Source organism: Dipodomys spectabilis, unplaced genomic scaffold (assembly GCF_019054845.1).
Source record: "Dipodomys spectabilis isolate Male_0828 unplaced genomic scaffold, ASM1905484v1 ptg000215l, whole genome shotgun sequence".
NCBI classification, from domain to species: Eukaryota; Metazoa; Chordata; class Mammalia; order Rodentia; family Heteromyidae; genus Dipodomys; species Dipodomys spectabilis.
This window is the reverse complement of record NW_024870892.1, coordinates 6,968,385-6,988,516: the sequence shown is the minus strand read 5'-3', so window position 1 is coordinate 6,988,516 and position 20,132 is coordinate 6,968,385. Positions and strand designations below refer to the sequence as shown.

At 43.9% G+C, this 20,132-nt stretch overlaps 1 protein-coding gene across 5 annotated transcripts in view; it reads right to left on the bottom strand.

Moving 5' to 3' along the window:
* Arhgef7 (Rho guanine nucleotide exchange factor 7) overlaps positions 1 to 20,132 on the bottom strand; it is a 107,202-nt gene that overhangs the window by 28,442 nt on the left and 58,628 nt on the right. For all 5 annotated transcript variants that reach the window (XM_042697088.1, XM_042697084.1, XM_042697085.1 and 2 more), the window contains 4 exons: positions 14,656 to 14,744; positions 4,063 to 4,157; positions 3,784 to 3,879; positions 3,101 to 3,223 (listed from right to left, as the gene is read on the bottom strand). In XM_042697088.1, coding sequence (XP_042553022.1) covers positions 3,101 to 3,223; positions 3,784 to 3,879; positions 4,063 to 4,157; positions 14,656 to 14,744 — 403 coding nt within the window. The remainder of the gene's footprint in view (positions 1 to 3,100; positions 3,224 to 3,783; positions 3,880 to 4,062; positions 4,158 to 14,655; positions 14,745 to 20,132) is intronic.

Here is a 20,132-nt window from a genome sequence, read left to right as displayed (position 1 = left end):
GAGATCTGCAGGCATGCAATGTGGTACTGTGCACCTTCAGGTCATGCTGTGTAGAAGCCAAGATGATCACCGAGAGCCCATGGTATGCAGCCACTCACAGTCACCGTGGAGATGCCTTCTGCTTCGCTTCCCCGGCCCTTTCCTCAGCTGTGCAGTAGCAGGCTCCAAGGCAGTGAAGCCCCAGACCCACACTGTCCTAGACACCATAGATAGCAAAGGCCTTTCTGGCAAGTGACTGGTGTCACCACACGTACACACAACCTGGTGTACAGCCCTGGTGCCTCCCATCACACTCTCTGCCAGGCCCTAAGACACCAGAAACTTTCCTTCTACCAACTTTCACCAGGCACAGCCTCATAAAAATCAGCCTTTGTTTATTATACTAACAGTGCAATTTAAATATGAGCCACCAGCAGAAAAACACCAGGAACCCTCTAATCTGGTCTTTATTGGTATTTGAGGTTTTGGTGACATCTCATAATGACAGTGACTACTACCCCTACATTCCTAAAACTAACAAGTAAAATTTCCACAAGTAAAACTAACGTCTTAGAATGTCCACACATTAAAAACATGTACATAGCTAAGAAGAAGAACTGCATTCACGTTCCTAAAGAAGTTTTGTGTCGTTTTCATACCTCCTAGTTAGTTCCTTTGACACACAGTGACCTTGAGCTTAATTCTACCCCCTGTTGGCCACCCCAGTGTGCCTCCTCTGCCGACTGAAACAATGCTGCAGGTGCACTGCAGCACACACATAAGACTTGTACATTAAAAAGTAGCCACCCACGGGGAAGTAAATCCGCCGTGTTTACACATTCACATATGAAATCTGTCATTCATTCAGAAGCTGACATGAACATACAGCGTCCATGATCATATGATGAAGAAAAGGCATCCACCCATTAGAATGCCTACTCTGCTCATGCTTTTGCCCAGATTCACACTCACGGGGGGGGGGGGGGGGGGGGGGGGGCGTGCAAGTGGCAGGTTCCAAAGCACTCCTCTCACTGCATTGCTTGCAGCCCAACCCTCCAAAACAGACTTTCAACTTCAACTTCCAAATCCTAGACTCAAGCATTCAAGCATTGCAAGATGAATCGTCTCGTAAGATGTGCAGCTGAGGCACTCGGGAAAGGGCAGGGAGTTGCCAGGCTGCATCTCCTCCTAAAGTGCTCCCAGACAGTGCCAGATAGCACAACCCAGTCCTCACGCGCCCACTTCAGTCTCAGAAGGGCAATGTGATCTGCAATGGGTGAGCTGCCATGGCTCAGGGCATCACACCACATCCCACTGCTGCCATGCCCACTGGCTCTAGGGGACCCTCTTCCCTGCCAAGGTCACACAGCAACCTTGGCCACACACTTGCACCAGGCCATCTGCAGCATGATCTCGGGCTCCACTCCACCTGCGACATGAAACCCAAGCGCCCCACTCAAAACCAAATCTGCTCTTCCCTCTGGTCTGTTCAGAAAAGCCCATGCCTTTCTTAAGCCTTCCAGACACGACCTGCAGAGTCACCACATCCACACACATTTCCCCTCAAGGTTTAGGACACTTGGACAGCTTTGCTGCTTTGTTCTCATTTCCTCTTTCTACATTCTCAACACTACCTTACAGGACCCGGGGAAGGAAACGTAAAAACATTTTATAATTTGTGGAAGCATCTCATCCTGCTTTTACGCATGTCCCTCATCACTGCCTTAATAATTCTGAAGTATTTTGGGGAGATACAAACTTAACACTTGCATTTTCTTTTGTGGAGAGGTTTCACTTAACTGGAAGTTCCAGAATCCAATAGCACAGCACCTAACTGAACATAAGCTCTGTGAGTTCTGACAGTAAGTGGGAAGGAAGAGGGCAAGGCCCAGAGGGGCAGGCGGGTCCCTCTTCTCTACAACTCCTGACACCCCAGCCCCCAGGCCTGTCAGCACCATGCCAGGATCCTGCTTCATTTGGGGCTGCAAATACAAATGGGGGTAGAGAAAACTGTTCACTTCATACTTGAGCATACTGATAGAGCAGCAACTATATTCTTAAGATAATCAATCGATGAGGCTTTTTTTGCACCTGCCTGACAGGACCTGTCCATTAATATGTGTCACACTCAATGCTTATCAGAAGCCTATGTGCAGGACCTGCAGAAAAAGAGCTGGAGCCCTTGGAGTGCAAAGTTTGTGGAGATCCCAGGCTGATAACAGCAAGCCTCCTAGCCAAATTATCGCTTGTTGAGTTATGGAAGCACAATAGCATTTATCTTGATGCTTAATGAATACTTCTCTCATTTATGAGTTTCAAAAATTTCAAAGCAGTTTTCGGAACAAACCATGAAATTCCTTCTAAAATGTTAATAAAACTGGCATGGCACTGGGTGGCTCATGCCTGTAATCCTAGGAGGCTACTCAGGAGGCTAAGATCTGAGGATCACAGTTTGAATCCAGCCCTGACAAGAGAGTCCATGAGACTCAGATCCAATTAACCACCATAAACTCAGAAGCAGAGGTGCGATTTAATTGATGGAGACCAGCCTTTAGCAAAAAAACTGAAACAGCACTTAGGCCCTAAGTGTGCTGGTTACCTTGCACAAAGTCAAATCTCAAATGTCAGCACTCACCAGTGTACCTGGGACAGCCAAGCAACTTCTTCCAACTCAAAACAGACAGACAAATGTGTGTCCATCCTGTGTCATGTGTTTCAATTTTGTCTTAGGTTGAAAAACTAAAGCTAATGGTCTCCAGTTCAGTGCTCTACCTACAAAACCAAGTCCTCACTAGAAATGGGGCACTTGCCTGCATCCCCCAAGCATAGCTGTCTATCAGCTTTGGAAGCCAGGAAAAGCCTGATTCCTGTGGGCTTACCTCAGAGACTTCCCAACCACCTACTAGAAACTCCAACTCTTCCACCAAACTCTAGGCTACAGAGAGACTCTAAAAGGGCCCTTTCTTTTTACAAACACATGAACCAGCATCTCAGAATTTTTACTAGACTTTCTCAAATATTAATTTTGAAGTGAAATTAAAATAATATCACTAGTACTAGAATCAGGCAATATCCAGCAACAGACAGCTGTCCATCTTCTCAAATGTCTCAGCAAACAAACCTGTGCTCTGTGAGGACGCTGACGGCAGATGGGTGGTTGGCACAGTAGGCGAGGTACAGGGTCCTCATCTGTGGCATAAGGCTCAGAAAACAGCCTCCAACTCTCTGCTGGGCCTCAGGAGACCTGGGGACATGGATAGAAGAGGCTCGGTGATTTGCCATTCACAGTTCTGAAGCTGGGTATGGGGTGTCAAGGTGTGTGGGATAAGCCTTTGTCTACTTCCAAGATGGTGGATCATAGCTGTGTCCCCACAACACAGGTGGGAACAGCTCCTTGGTTTCCCCTTTTGAAGGGTGCTAAACCCATTATGCAGGCTGCACTCTCAGGACATGAGTACCAATGCCTAGCCTCATTTATTTCTTTAGAAGCGTGAATTCTTTTTTTTTGTTTTGTTTCGTTTTTGGTCCGCTCATGGGGCCTGAACTCTGGGCCTGGGCGCTGTCCCTCAGCTCTTCAATTCAAGGCTAGCCCTCTACCACTTGAGCCACAGCGCAACTTCCGGCTTTTTTCTTATGTGGTGCTGAGGAATCAAACCCAGGGCCTCTGGCATGCAAGGCAAGCGCTCTACCACTGAGCCACTTTCCCAGCCCCTAGAAACGTGAATTCTAAAATGATGTTAAATGTGATCCTTCTGATACCAATTGCCTCAATTTGAATTTACAAGCTTTTAGTATCTTACTTACTTGGTGCATTCTTCTAAAGACTGTACAAGTGTTTGTTGGAAAGAACATATCTCCTCTAGGTTTCCCATTAAATATGAAGTGTTTGTTGAACTTAACCTAGAACCAAGAAAAATAACATTGAAAATGTAAATGATCTGGTTTACGGTCTCATTGCTCATTCCCAAACTCCTACTAAATTCTTAATCCATCAAACATTGCTATGTCTAAGGCAAATTGGCATAAAGAGTTCAGCCCAGGGTGAGGACTACCTCAATAAGTGAAATCTATTGGCCAACTTACTTCTCACTGGTCTGCAGGGGCCGCAGGTAGGTGGACAGCACAGTCTGCAGCTCTTTAGAATACTCATTTTCTGTTTCTAAGATATTCTGTAGCACCTACAATGAATGATGAGTGTTAGTTGACATTTCAGGTGGTATTCAACAACCAAGATTTATAAAACTGGACAAGTTCATCCTTCTTATTCCATTTGTGTTTTGTTGCTCCTATAGAATATGAATGTGTTTAATGCTTACTAATCGGCCTAATAATAAATTCTCACTAAGGCAGACATCTGACATACAAACAGTCCCATACAGCTCATATATGCTTACAGTGAGTTAGAATAAAATTTCACTCTCAGACAATCAAGGCCGTCTTTTTTTTTTTTTTTTTTGGGGGGGGGGGGTTACCCAGGGCCTAAGCACTGTCCCTAGGCTTTTTCACTCAAGGCTAGCACTCTACCACTTTAAGCTACAGTGCCACTTCCAGTGTTCTGGTGGTTAAGTGGAGAAAGGAGTCTCACAGACTTTCCTGTCTGGGCTGGCTTTGAACGGCAATCCTCAGATCTCACTCACCTAAGTAGCAAGGATTACAGGTCTGAGCCACCAGCAACCAACTTCCAAGTTTATTTAGATTTAAAAAAAATTTAAAATAGGCACCCTTAGTAGTCCAACAACACTGATGCATTAATGATTCTCTACAACACTATCTTATGCAAAAGAAGCCACCACAAAGTGCATAACCCCACCAGTTGAGTTCAAAGAAATCAGGCAACAAGTTGAGGTGGGGCAGGGCGCAGGGGAAAGGAGGCAGCGGTTAAGTTTCTGGGTCATAGAAAGGTTCTGTATTTGGGTAATTGTTAGATAAATACATTTGTCAAAGCTCACTCAACTATCCTTTTAAGCGCCTTCAAAGGAATTCTGGGAAGATGGAGGAACAGTGACTGAAAAAGGTCAGAGTTCCATCTGACCGTACAGGTACAGGGCTTAGGAAGAGAAATCCAGCCCTAGAGAGGTCATGAGACAGTCTGGAAGTGGTCTTTGATGCCTGTTGGTGCCAATGTAGACGCACAGACACTTTGCAGTGGCCTGCGCGATGGTAAGGGATGGTCTGAAACCCAGGCACATGTGGGTAGTGGATCCCGACCAGGCACAAGGACCCAGCGGCCTACGGGGAAGCTGAGCACCCGCTCCCAGCCTGCAGGGACAAACTCAGTGGAAGCTGGCTAGGGTCCAGCCACTGACCGCCATCTTGGTCACAGGTTTCACAGGGCTGAGCCTCAGACTGGGAGTGAAGAGGATCCCCAGGAGAGAACTGGATGAGGAAAAAAAACGACTACTTACTGAATTTCAGACTTGTTTTGTGTTCATGTGATATTTTTCAAGAGCCTCTGCCTGAGTGAGTGTGCACCAGCACCTGGCTCAGGTGACCTAGAGGTGGCTGCACTAGTGTTTAGGGACTGAGACTCATCACCCCTCATCTTTGTTTTCTTCAATGGAATAGACTGAATGATTTCTCTGATTTTCCTCTTTTACACCGATTCCTTGTCCTCTTTGCTGTCTTTTTCTCTTTCCTCTATAAATTTGTTTATCTTTTCCATACAGATGAACCCCAATCTTTTCAGTTCATAGTTAAGCTTTTATATTGTTGCTCCCATCACCACTAACTCCATACCCACACTGCACAGCCTTTACAAACCCTGAACCCAGATGCATAAATCACAACGAAAGATTACAAAATTGACAAACAAATGCTAACAACACAGGATGTAAGAAGAGAAGCTAAAGAATCATTAAAGCAATGATGAGAAAAATAGGCAATGAGATAAAACAGGACTGTAAACAATTTTACAAAACACTGAAAGTTTACAAAAAGCAAGATGAAGAAAATACAGGACATGAGAGGCAGTATCAACAAGAAGCAGAAACTGAAAACTTTCATGAAGAACATGAAACACAACTTCAATAAAGAGCTAGGCGGCATGAAGAGTGCTATCTCCCTATTACAAAACAGCTGAAAGCATAGGCAATAGGACAAAAAAAAGTTGAAAACAGAGTATCAGGACTTGAAGATAAAGCAGAGGAATTAGAACAAACTGTCAAAAGACATTAAAACAACAACAATAAACCCTCAGAACAAACCAAAGGACATTCAAAAACAAGAAAATTAGGCCAAAAGATCAAATCTACACATAATTGGAATAGAAAAGGGAGAAAAATTCAAAACTAAAGGCATTGAGAACCTATTCAACAAAATAGGAACAGAAAACTTCCCCCACTTCAACAAAGAAAATCTCACCCATCTGACAGAAGTACATACAGAAGTGCAAGCAGAAAGGACCGAAGAAATACTCCTAGACACACTGCTGTATATACTCCAGTTTTAAAACAAGGAACTAATTTTAAAGGCAGCAAAATCAAAGAGGGACCTTTATTACAACAGAAAGAAGCTTAGAATAACTTTGAATGCACTTAAACCTTCTTTATCTTTGACTTACAAAAACACTTAGACCCCAACACAGTAAAAGTAGGAGAACGAATAACAGTGGCCTCTGAATTAAATGACACAACAACCCAAATGGACAATACATATTCTCAGCAGCCCATGGAGTCTTCTCCAAAATATACTCAGACATACAAGAAGCCTGAGTAAATACAATAGAATTGAGATATCTCTGTACCATATCTGATTACAATGGAATTAAATTAGAACTCAACAGCAAAAGATACTACAGAAAACACTCAAATACATGGAGACTGAACAACACACTTTTGAATAACAGGTGAGTCACTGAAGAAATAATGAAAAAAATCAGAAAGTTTCTACAATCAAAAAAGAAAAACACCTCTGGGATACAATAAAAGCTGTGTTGAAAGTTCATAGCTCTAAGCAAGTACATAAAGAAAACAAGGGGTGCACAGTTCAAGTACCTCACGGTGCAAGTAACGCTTCACAGGAAAACACCAAACCCAAAACTACTAGATTAGGACAGAAATCAATGAAGTAAGGGACTAAGAAAACTATGCACAGAATCAACAAAACAGAAAACAAGTTTTTTGAAAAACAATAAGATTGACAAACCCTAGCCAATTTGACAGTGTGAGAAAGAGAGAAAGAGAGAGAGATCCAAATCCACAAAATTAGAGATAAAAAAAGAAACATCACATCCAACATCTGAGAAATACAAAAGATTCTGAGGTGCTACTTTCAAAACCTATACTAAAATAAAATGAAAAATCTGGTCCATATGTATAAATTCCTAGAGACATATGAGCTGCCTTCTTGCTGTAGCAAGAAGATAGAAACCACTTAGACCTGTAACAAGCAATGAAACCAAAGAAGCAATAGTCTCCCAACAAGGAAGTCCAGGTCTCAATGGATTCATGGCTGAGTTCTATGGACCTTTAAAGAGTAGCCAACACCAATACTCCCCAAACTGTTCCATGAAATAGAAATGAAAAAATCACTACTCTTCCCCAACCTCAACAAAGAGAGTCTCACCCATCTGACAGAGGCATACAGAACTGCAAGGAGACAGACCGGAGAAGAAATACTCCTAGACACACCGTTAAAGGCAGCAAAGTCAAAGAGGAACCTTTATTACAATAGAAAGAATAGTGAAGTAGGTACCCAATGATAAAAGGTAACTATAGACCAATCTATCAGATGAACATAGATGCAAAGCTCCTTAATAAAGTATTTGCTAACAGAATTCAACAACTAATCAAAAACATTATTCATTATGATCAAGTTGGATTTATGCCAGAGATGCAAGGCTAGTTTTATATATTTATTGTGCACCAATAATTAATACAGGGCTGGGAAGGTGGCTCAGTGGTAGAGCGCTTGCCTTGCATGCCTGAGGCCCTGGGTTCAATTCCTCAGCACCAAATAAGCAAAAAGAAAAAAGTCGGAAGTGGCGCTGTGGCTCAAGTGGTAGAGCGCTAGCCTTGAACTGAAGAGCTGAGGGACAGTGCCCAAGCCCAGAGTTCAGGCCCCACGACCGGACCCAAAAACAAAAACAAAAAAATAATTAATACACCACATGTACAGAACCAAAGATAAGAATCACATGATCATCTCAATAGATGCAGAAAAGGCCTTGGACAAAAACTCAACATACATTTATGTTAAAATCTCTGAAGAAGCTAAAAATAGAAGGAACCTACCTCAAAATAGTAAAGGCTATATATGACAGACCTACAGCCAAGATCATACTTTTTTTGGTCAGTTGTGGGGCTTGAACTCAGGACCTGGGGCTATCCCTAAGCCTCTTTGTGCTCAAGGCTAGCCCTCTACCACTTGAGCCACAGTGCCACTTCCAGATTTGAGTGGTTAATTGGAGATAAGAGTCTCAAGGGACTTTTCTGCCCAGGCAGGCTTTGAATGCCATCCTTGGATCCCAGTCTCCTGAGAAGCTAGGATTACAGGTGTTGAGTCACTGGCGCCCAGCACCAATATCATACTTAATGATGAGAAATGTAAAACTTTCCTCTAGACAGAAAAAAGGCAGAAACAGAGATGTCCACTCTCTCTACTCCTTTTGAATACTGGAATTTCTACCCAGAGCAACAAGGCAAGAGAAAAACACAAAAGAATTCAAATAAGGAAAGAAGTCAAACTAAACTATCCCTATTTGCAGATGATATGATCCTGTATCTAAAGGAACCTAGAGATTCCATCCCCAAGCTCCAAGAGCTGACCAAGAACCTTGAAAAAGTAGCACAATACAAAATCAACCCACAAAAATCAGTTACACCAACAACATGCAGATAGACAAGGAAATCAGGAAAACAATTCAATTTGCAATAGCCTTAAAATAAAAATTAGAAATAAACATATCAAGAAAGTGAAAGACCACTATAGTGAAAACTATAAAAATCTGAGGAAAAAAATTGAAGTGACATCAGAAAATGGAAAGACCTCCCATGTTCATGGGCAGGTAGAATTAATATGGTGAAAATGGCCATCCTGCCAAAGGCGATCTACAAATCCAATTCAATCCCCATCAAAAGCCCAATGATGTTCTTCACCAAGATAGATAAAGCAATCCAAAAATATATGCACAACAACAAAAGACTCCCAACAGCCAAAGCCATTTTAGGCAAAAAAAAAAGCAATGTTGGTAGTATCATGATTTCAGACCTCAAACTCTACCACTGAGCTATACTAACAAAATAGTGGAATAGAAGACCCAGAAATAGAGCCATATACTTAAAGTCGTATGATACTTAACAAGAGATCCAAAAACTTATGTTGAAAAAACAACAGCCTCTCCAATAACTGGACAAACTGGACATCCATATGTAGAAAACTAAAATTGGATCCCTGTTTGTCACCATGCACCAGTATCAACTCCAAGTGGTTAAAAGACTTCAACATCAGACCTTGAAACTTGGAAACTACAGCAAGATGGAGTAGGTAAAACAGTAAGCTTATAAGTAAAGGCAGGAGCTTTTGGAAAAGAACCCCACAGGGGCTCAGGAAATAGCAAGACTTCAACTAAAATGTTTCTGCACAGGCAAGGATACAGTTACTAAACTAAAAAGATAGCCAACAGACTGGTAGAGGATCTTTACCAGCTATATATCTGACAAGTGCCTAATATCCAAATTATACAAGGAGCTCAAAAAATATCCTCTCACACAACTAACCCAATCAATAAATGGGCACAGCTTGATAGGAAATGTGCTCATTATCCTACTCATGTAACTGTAACCCCTCTGTACAGTGTTTTTACAATAAAAAATGTATATGGAAAAAAATACCCCACACACAACTAACCCAATCAATAAATGGGCACAGGAGCTAAAAAGAGACTTCTCAGAAAAAGAAGAGTGACAAATAGACACATGAGGAAAGGCTCATCATCCCTGGAAGGAAATGTAAATCAAACAGCTGAGATTCTGTCTCATCCCAGTTAGACTGGCCAATTCTGTGCATTCCAGCAATGAATGCTGATGAGGATATGGGGAAAAAACTCCATTGCACTGTTGGTAGGAATGTAAATTCATACAACCAATCTGGAGGTTCCTCAAAAAAAAAACTAAACAAAGCATTTCCCTATGATCCAGTCATACCAGTCGTGGGCATACCCAGAACATTACAAGTCAAGATACCATAAAGACAGTGGCACATCCATGTTCTCTGCTAGTATGAAAACAGCCCACTGACATGCCATTACAACAGATGAGTGGATTAATAAATAGGGTACATATACACAATGGAATCTTACTAATCCATTAGAAAGAATAATAGGTCATTTTCAGGGAAATAGATGGACCTACAACGAATCACATTAAGTGAGATAGGCCAGGCACAGAGAGGCAAACAACTCATGTTTTCTCTCCTATGTGGAAGCTAGATCTAAAACACAACTAGACATGATAACATGTACAGGACTCAACAAAACTGATTAAGGGGAGTATACTTAAAGGAGGAATTCCATAGTGTAACTCCTCTGAACTACTAAAGTACTGTGTATCAAAACAAGTACTAGGAAATGGAAGCATGTTATAGCAGCAGGGCAAAGGGAGGGCAAAGGAAGGAAGAAAGAAAGGAAGGAAGGAAGGAAGAAGGAAGGAAGGAAGGAAGGAAGGAAGGAAGGGAGGAAGGAAGGAAGGGAGGAAGGAAGGAAGGAATCTGAACTTATCACAGGAAGACAATGTACAGGAGCGATAAACACACCAAGAACATCCAGTTTCCTGTCCATCTGAACACAAGTTTCAACACTTCAGGAAAGCCACTGGTGAGTAAACTTCAACTCCAGCTTCATGCATGGACATGATTACTTTCTGTCTGCAGAAGTCTCTGAGCAGAGGAGAAGGCAATCAGTCACCAAGAAGTGAAATCTCCTAAGCAGCTACCCAGTGCACAGCCTGAAATGAACTCTAGTTTTGCCCTTGAATGGGTCAATTCATGGAGAGAATAGCTGGGGAGGGGGTGGGAGCCAGCAAGGGGAGGGATCATGAAGGGAGTTCATTCCTTTATGGGGAAATCTGGGTGCTGGGTCCATGCTGACAATGCTCTCCTTCTAGAATATAAGCACTGGACTCAAGTGTCAGAGGCCTGGAGAACAGAGGACAGGCTGTGCTATAAGCCCAAGCACTAGAGACTGTACTTTAAGCCAGACCTGATCCTTCAAAAATGGGAGGTGGAAGCAACCACCTGACCTCCAGCCGAGAAAAAAATACAACCTGTAACCGACATTTAAAGAAAGTTCCTTTACAATATTGTAAATAAGATTAAAAAGGGTACTTAGGTTTCATAGTTACAAATATTGCATACCTTAGCAAAGCTGCCTAGCATGTACGTAAAAACATATAGAGCTGTTTCTTCAGACAAGCAATGTTTTCATGTGTAGAAGGAGGAAAAGATTTGCTGGAAAGCATCACTCAGTGATCCTAGCACTAAGCACACAGAAAGTTCCCTGGAGAGAGCACCAGAGAGGGCACAAAGCCACCACAACCACTGCTCCATCCAGACATATCCACTGCTAGGCTGCTTCATTTCTACTATTAGTAGTCTTACATACCACTTTCATACCACCAAAAAAGGCACGCACATGCAAGCAAGCACACAAACACAGCCTGAGAACTGGCCCACAGGCCTTGGTAGCCAGGCCCTCTGGGAAGCTTCCGCCCTCGGGACCCTGGCAGCCTCACTACCCTTCCTGACCCAAATGCACCTGCCATCACCTCTCCTCCCTTGGGTGCCTCCGACACACGCCGGCTGCTGCAGGACCCCATGCGGCCGCACAGCCTGGACACCAGTGCTCCCTCCCACCACAGCTGGGATCCACCCAAGAGAGGGGCAGGGCTCGGGCAGGAAGAGGTGGTGATGACCACAGTGCCGAAAAGGCCAAAGAACAGGGGTCAGCTAGTGTGGGCAGCCCTCAAGTCACGAGGCACAGAGAGCTCGTCCACTTACACAATGGGGCCTCACAGCCTGGTCCATAGCCTCGGCAAACACACTACACACACATACACACAAACACACACACACATGCGTGTGTGCACACCCCAACTCCATCAGCCTCAAAGCAGGAGGGCCTTGCTTTACAAATAACGTCCTTAAGGGACACTCCACATCCCTGACTATACAAATATCTCACAGCCTTCATGGCAAGTGTGTTCTGTGTGCTTACACACACACAATCTTGATTGACAGGGTGGGGGTAGAGGTCGGTGGTGGAGCACTTGCCTCGCACATGATGTTAGAATGGCTTCGGGTCCACAGGTGACATGCATCAGCACCATATATACAAAGATGCCAGGCTGCAGGATGAGGTAGGTGCGGGAGCCAGCCAACCCTAGGCTTTAACCTGGCTTTACCTTACCGTTGGGGGATGAACAAGCTCCTCAGACCACTTCCTCCTTTTACACAAAGGAGTTCCCCTGGAATAGGACACTTATGCAAGAACGTACATTCCTACCACACCTAGCCAACCTCCCAACCCAAATGAGACTCCATCAAGAGCCACCTCTTCAGAGCATTGGCCAGAACATGACTTCCTAGGACAGCATGCCCTGAGTTAGCAGCTCCATGCTTCATTCACAAATTCGTCTCTTATAACCGCAAGATCTCCTGTAATTGTGAGATCTGAGCCAGTCTAGCAATTAGTTGTCTGAGCTTGGCCCTAGCTATTCAGGGCTGAGATACAGAGGATCACAGTTCAAAGCCAGACTGGGCAGAAGAGTCCATGAGACTTACTTTCCAAAATAACAGGCAAAAAGCAAGGCTAGAGGAAGGCTCAAATGGCAGAGCACCAGTCAGACAAACAAGCAGAGTGAGCCCTGAATTCAAATCCTAGTACTATCTAAAACAAGAAAGAGGAGGACCTGGTCCATACAAAGAAAGGAAGCAAAGGCTGCTGATGAGCAGTGGAGCACAAAGCACAGAAATGTGCTCACAAGAAGAGGACAGGAAGCTGTGGAGAGAAGGAAGTGCTCACAAGAAGAGGACAGGAAACTGTGAAGAGAAGGAAGTGCTCTCAAGAAGAGGACAGGAAGCTGGGTGCTGGTAGCTCACATCTGTAATCCTAGCTACTCTGGAGGCTGAGATCTGAGGATTGTGGTTCAAAGCCAGCCCGGGCAGGAAACTCTGTGAGACTTTTATCTCCAATAAACCACTAGAAAACCGGAAGTGGTGTTGTGGCTCAAGCAGTAAAGCACTCGCCTTGAGCTGAAGAGCTGAGGGCTAGCGCCCAAGCCCAGAGTTCAAGCCCCATGACCGACCAAAAAAAAAAAAAAAAAGAAGGACAGGAAACTGTGGAGAGAAGGAAGTGCTCATAAGAAGCAGGACAGGAAGCTGTGAAGAGAGTAACTGCTCACAAGAGGAGGACAGGAAGCTGTGGAGAGAAGGAAGCTCTGATGGCAAGGCAGGAGATCAGACAAGAGGCCATCGTATCCACACATTCACCTAGGCCGACATGGACCACAGTCCTGCCAGGCTCCCAGTACCCTGGACAGTGCTTAAGGGAAGGCTGGATCCACAGATAAAAGGCACAAGGCTTAGTAAGAAGCAATTTGGCAAGAGTCCTATTCAAATCTGGTACCACACTTCTCATCACTTAATAAAGGTATAGAGGTACAGAAGTGAAACACTCACTTAAGCCAGCTGCCATTATGTCAAAAATGCAAATATAAATCTTTGCCCCTCCTGATCACAAATAAAAAACCAAGGGGGCGCAAAACAAATGCACATTTCCAAAGAATTCAAAACAAACATTTAGCAAGTTTATACCAACAACTTAAAATTTTTTTAATTTTCAATTCTCTAAGTATATGTAATTGCTTAGATACAGAGAAGATGTGTGTATGTATATGTGCGTATATATATACATATATATAATTACCACAGCTATTTAATAATTATATTATTACCATAGTTATTGTTAAGCTCATAAACTGGTTATATTACGTTTTAAAATGCAGCCAGCTTCAGGATGCAGAAACGCCAGTCTTCAGCATGTATAAAGGTCAGACATGCTAGGCATGGGTGGCTCATGCCTATAATCCTAACTACTCAGGAGGCTGAGATCTGAGGATCATGGTTCAAAGCCAGCCTGGGCTAGAAAGGCTGTGAGACTCTTATTTCCAATAAACTACTCAGAGAAAGCTGGAGTGGCACTGTGGCTCAAGTAGAAGACCACTAGTCCTTAGTAAAAGCAGCCCAGGACCTGAGTTCAAGCCCCAGGACTCCCCCACCCACCCCCCTGCCCCCGCCAAAAAAAAAAAAAAGTTCAGTCATTAATTCCATGCTATCAACACATAAGACTACTGATCTAAACTACTTACAATCCATTCTCAATGCTAATACAATGGTTTTAAAATCACATTCACATATCTTAAAATCACACATGTCAAAGCACGTAATGCTGTAGGGATGCAGTCACAAAACTGTGCTGTGACAAGCGCAAGGTAGAGTTCCAAACACACAAGGTCACCACAAAAACTAGTTCTAGCTCATAGAGACCAGATGGGGACGCTGGAGACCATGGATGCCACACTTCCATAGAAAAGCCTCCTCACAGGACACAGGACAGGGCACATCCACAGGAAGGCCCTCCTCACAGGACACAGGACATGATTTGGGAAAATGCCCTCTACTCACCACATTGTAATAGCTCTTGTTGATGGCAGTTGTGTCAAACCCTTTGGGAGGGCTCTTCAATGATCCTGATTTGGGTGACACAGGCTTTTCTGAAATAGAAACAAGTTTTATTGATCAACACCACCAGAAATGGCAAAACAGCCTCCCTATACTATGGCTACTCATCCTCCAGTCTCAACCAAAACCACCAGCCTGGGACGGCAGGAGAGGACCTCCAATGGACACTGGCTGAGCTCAGAGACCCAGCCTCGCCTGCAACTCTGCACTCAATGTCCACCCTGTGCTCCTGACTTCAAGTCAGGAGGCCTGAGACATTACTGCTCAGAAATGCAGCCATTCAGCCACATGTATAGCTCCATATCGTCATAATACAGCACACTACCAAACATAACTGGAGAAAATGCTGACAAATATGTAATACTAAGACACTGAGATCCACTGTTCTGGACTACAGAGATTCTGAGTGTTCAATACAAAGCCTTTCTCTAAATCAATGGGAGAATGATGAAAGGGTGATAACAATTCATACTATTTATAAACTTCTTTGTTAAATGGCAACTCTTCTGTACAACTACTTAAAGATAATCTTTAAAAAGTAAAGAAATAAGCAAACACAAAGACCTGAGTAGGGTAGGGATAAGGCTTGAGATAACATAACCATCACACACAGGAGACGAATAGAAGGAAAAGAAGCAAACACTAAGAAAGTGGCATGGCCTAAAGAAGGCCCAGCAACTACAGCGATTGAGATCAACTCCACTCAACAGACCCTACTAAAGCAGCAGCTACTCAACAAAGCTGGGTTACATGCATGCATCTTGCTGGCCCGCTGGGTAAGCAGGTAATAAGTGTATGTGCAGCTATAAATGTATGCGGGGCGGGGGGGGGGGAGGGGGGAGAGGGGTGTGCCAGTAGTTTTAAGGGTGTCAATCACTGGCTCTATGGTGTGGCTTGCCAGTGTTTTCACACTAGCTCTCTGGGATGAATACATATGTGGTATAATGGTTCTATGGCTATCTATCACTGGCAAATGATAGGGCAAGTGGGCAGTTTAATCCTGTGGTTCTGTCTGTGGGTTTGTCTTTTGTCCATCACTGGTCCACTGGGGCTACAGAGGCAGAACAGCAAAAAACAGGGTTTGGGAGGACAAAGGGAGGGGAGTCGGTCTTCCACGTTCTTTCCCCGGGCACTCAGACAGATGAACCCTTCCTAGAGCTTAGTTTCCAAGTCTTCCTCATCCCTCCTTAAGCAAGAATCCCACTGGACGGACGTCCATGGTTCAGGGAGACACATTGTCCCTCTCTCTGGTGGGTCAGTGGCACCTGTCCACAGTCTCCTTTTAGACCCTCTTCTTTCCTCATACTTCTCTCCTCGCCTAACAGTGAGGGTTTCTGGGAGAATTTCACACCCAGCGCTCCCAGGCCTGGGGTTGTATGGCCAACTGTCTGATCAGAAGCTGCAGTCCCTTGTTGGCCACAGAAACCAGCCTGCAGAATGCCACCCTGACTGTAGCTCTTGCCTAAATCTTCAGCAGCGCCTCACCATCAAGTTTCCCCAAGTGATTAAAAATAAAGAATAAGACAAAAACAAATGTTTTCCAAACCCTCAGTTTCCTAAGAAATCCAACCTGATCTTGCTAACACTGACCTTCTTTTGCTCAGATTCTCATGCAGCTAAAACTTGAACTGAAGAGGAGAAAACCACAAAAATGTTTCATGTTAGAAGAACAGGGGTGTACTGCTCCAGGAGTCCACGCCCTGAGCACAGCTCCCGCCATCCCCCCTCCCCAGTCCCAACCAAGACTGTACTTGCTCGCCAGGATACACACATAACACTCTGTAAATACAGAGTGGTCCATTCTGTTCTTTGCCTGACTCAGTGTCCTGGATCCCAGACTCCCTCCTTCTGGTTTCAACTGTCACTTCTCCCATGTCTCCCAATTCCTTAGGAGAGAGAGAGTCTGCTGATAGCCCCTCCTGATCTGTGTGAAAATTATATCATACCTGTCTTCTACTCTGTCCTCTCCCCACTCAGTACAGCAATCCAGTTATATGGGGAAACAGATCTCGTGTACTGCTCTTAGTATTCTATGCATTAGTATTACTGCATTAGTATCCTAGGTCCTTTTTTTCCTGAGCCTCACACAACAAATGCCAGAAGCAATACTGTTTCAGCCACTATTACTGCAGCACTCCCATCCTGTCAGAGGGACACCCTAACAGGTCTTTAGCACATCTGACAAGATCATAACTTCTTGATCTGATTTAATGTTTAAATGCAAATCTCTTTGTATGTCATAATGGCTTTCTTAGTCTATTTGAATTAGGGACCAAAATTTGCTAAAAATAAAAAAAATGAAAGCAACTACACTGAGCTAGGTCTTATTGTATCACAGTGCCCACAGAGGGTACAGGACACAGCACGGTGGCCTCTTCCCTGCCTCTGTGCCTGCGAGCTCCTCAGCTGAGCTTCCTGATTCATGAGCAGGAGCCCTCTTGGCTTGGCACTGGTGGGTTCCAGCAGCTCACGCATCTGCTGAGTAAATGCTGTTCTCATTTCAGAACCAGGTAACTGTGCTAACTGTGACAGGGACATGAGCACTCACTAGCAGACCCCACAGAGTGAGTACAGGCAGAAAGAAAGGGTCAAAGTCAGTCATCATGTCACAAAATGAGGGCATCAAAAAAACCATACCAGCCAACTGCAGATGAAATTCGAAATAAGACTCAACCGCACTACTTAGCACTGCCAACAAAGAGATTGGGCAGAAGGTAAAACAATATAATAAAGAACAACCTCAGGAGGAGGAAAGAGGAGCAGGGAGCTAAAGAGTCAGAAGACAAACTGTAGCAAACATGAACCAAAGCAAGAGTGAACCCAAGGGCTAGAAGGCTGCTCGCTGCTCATTGCTCGCAGGAGGAAAGTGGCCGACCTGACTGACAGAGCCTGGATGGACAAGGGTTCATGCCCTAGTCTTATGACCGCAGCACGAAAGCTCTTTCTTCCAACTTGCTGAGGCCCATGTTTATATGACATAAACTTAAAAACATCTCCAGTACTGAGGACCAACAACCTGACTCCGGCCTTGTCCCATGTGCTGTGCCCTGGACACAAGGTGTTCGTCATTCACACCCAAAGATGGAGAGAGTCAGAGGCCACAGCAGGCCAGGAGGCCAGCATCAGGAGGAGGATAGCCCATTTGTGTGTGAAGTAGCCTCAGAGACTCAGAGTGTTCAATATATGCATCTGTACCAAGAAGAACCCCCTAGGCCTTGGGTGCTTCCAGAAAACCATCTTCCCCCCCTACACACCCAGAGTCAGCCCACAGCAAAGGGGGATGGGCTGCAGCCAGGACACACTAGAGACGGCACTTGAGCCAGGCTCTGTACTACCTGGACCCTCCTCCCCGTCAGATCATCCTACATCTACCTCTGTTCTTTCATGCCTTGAAAGCGACGGTCGCTTCTGTGTAAAGTAAGCAGAAAACATTTAAAGGCGACAAACGGAAGAACTGGCAGGGCACATGCTCACTCAGGTCAGTGGGTCTATGAATGAATGACTGTCCCCCCTCTACATTTGTATAGACACTGCTCAGCACAAGTATGAGTCACGGCTCAAGCCAGCCAGCTCCCAAATCTTGTACAACAGATGATGAGCTATCCAAAAATTTGAGGATCAAAGTCAGAACATTAGGAATAATCACCTAAAACAACTGTCACTGTCTGACCCCATGATATTTGCCTATAACCACCGGGACTTTGTACCGCTGACCACACTCTATCCTCTCCTCCGCCTGAATTTATCAGAAGGGTCTGCTGTTTCTCCCTCCTTGACTTCTCCTTGAATGGGGAGAGTCTCTATTATGTGCTTGGGAATGTATCAAACATATAAAACACACTAGAAACCTATGAGTTTTACACAGAAAGTAAATGCTAAGTAACAATTACACACCTTCCATGAAACTGTACATATGAAGAATAATGTACAGTATTTTTACAAAAATAATACATAAAATCACAATTAAAATCTTTGTAGTTTGGAAATAGTGGCTAAGTCTATAACTTAACTACTCAGGAGGCTGAGATCTGAGGATCATCACACTTCAAAGCTTGCCCAGGAAGACAAATCTGAGACACTCATCTCCAATTAACCAACAAAAAGCTGGAGTTGGAGGGGTGGCTTAAATGGTAGAGTAGTAACCAATGCAAAAAAGCTAGAGTATGAAGCCCAGTGAGAGTTCAAGTCAATACACACACACACACACACACACACACACACACACACACACACACACACACACACACACCATTGGTTGATTGATTTGTATAAGGCAGAATCTTGTTATGTAGCCTAGAATGGCCTTGAACTGACCATCCTCCTGCTTCAGCCTCCTAGCTACTAGCCCTATAAGCATGTGACACAACTCCTGGCCAACTAAAGATTCTTATACAGAACCATGGAAAGCATTCGTCTCCAAAGAGAAATTAAATAAATCAAGAAACCATACTCAAGTCAAAAGCAGAAAGACAATAATGAACTCACAAGAACATTTCTAAATCCAGACACAAGAGGGCAGCAATTGATGGCCATTTATCCTTCCCAGGGAAGCAGATGAGAAGACTGTGACAATAAAAAGCATTTTATCTGCAGAAAGGCAACCTAAAAATATCACTTAGAAGCTGGCCTTGGTTTCACTTGCACAATAAGAATATCTATAAGTCAAAGCGAAATGTAGCACATAAGCCCCACTAGGGATGAAGTCTGGATGATAACAAAGTGGTCCTCACAGGTTTCCAGACACAAGATTGTTGCAAACAGACTTTGCAAACAGCCCAATTTTGTCTTCAGAAAACTAAGTCCCAATTAAGAAAGGCTGATCCAAAATCAGAAAACTACATAAACTTCTGAAAAAACACAATATTAAAATGACACTTTCATCTACAATTTTAACAGTCACAGAAAGTGGTAGGATAAAAACTGGCTTTGTGCTGCTTTGCTTCAACTGCCAGCACTTAAAATCACACTTGCTTACCTTTTCTTACAATACTTCCAGGAAATTGAGGGAAAGGAAGTTGTCCTTTGGGGAGAAAGGAAGTCATTCCTTCACTTCGTCATCAAATAAAAAACATTCAGCAAAATGGCACAAAGGAGTAAATGCAGTAATATTTTTTGTATTATAAAATACTTTCCAGGAAATGCACTGTGGCTAGAGTGCTTGCCGTGAGCTGAAGAGCTCAGTGACAGTGCCCAAGCCCAGAGTTCAAGTCCCATAACCAACAACAACAACAACAACAACAACAAAAGCATTACTCAAGGTAGAAGGAATAAGGAAGCTAAAAACAAAAACTTTCCAAACCAACTTAGGCCTCAATTTGTCAGGAACACTCTGAATTCAATATGAGTGTACTATGGCTTTCTGCAAACAACTGTTTTTCCAGTGGTGGGAAGCAAACCCTCAGTCCCACACAAAGTACACA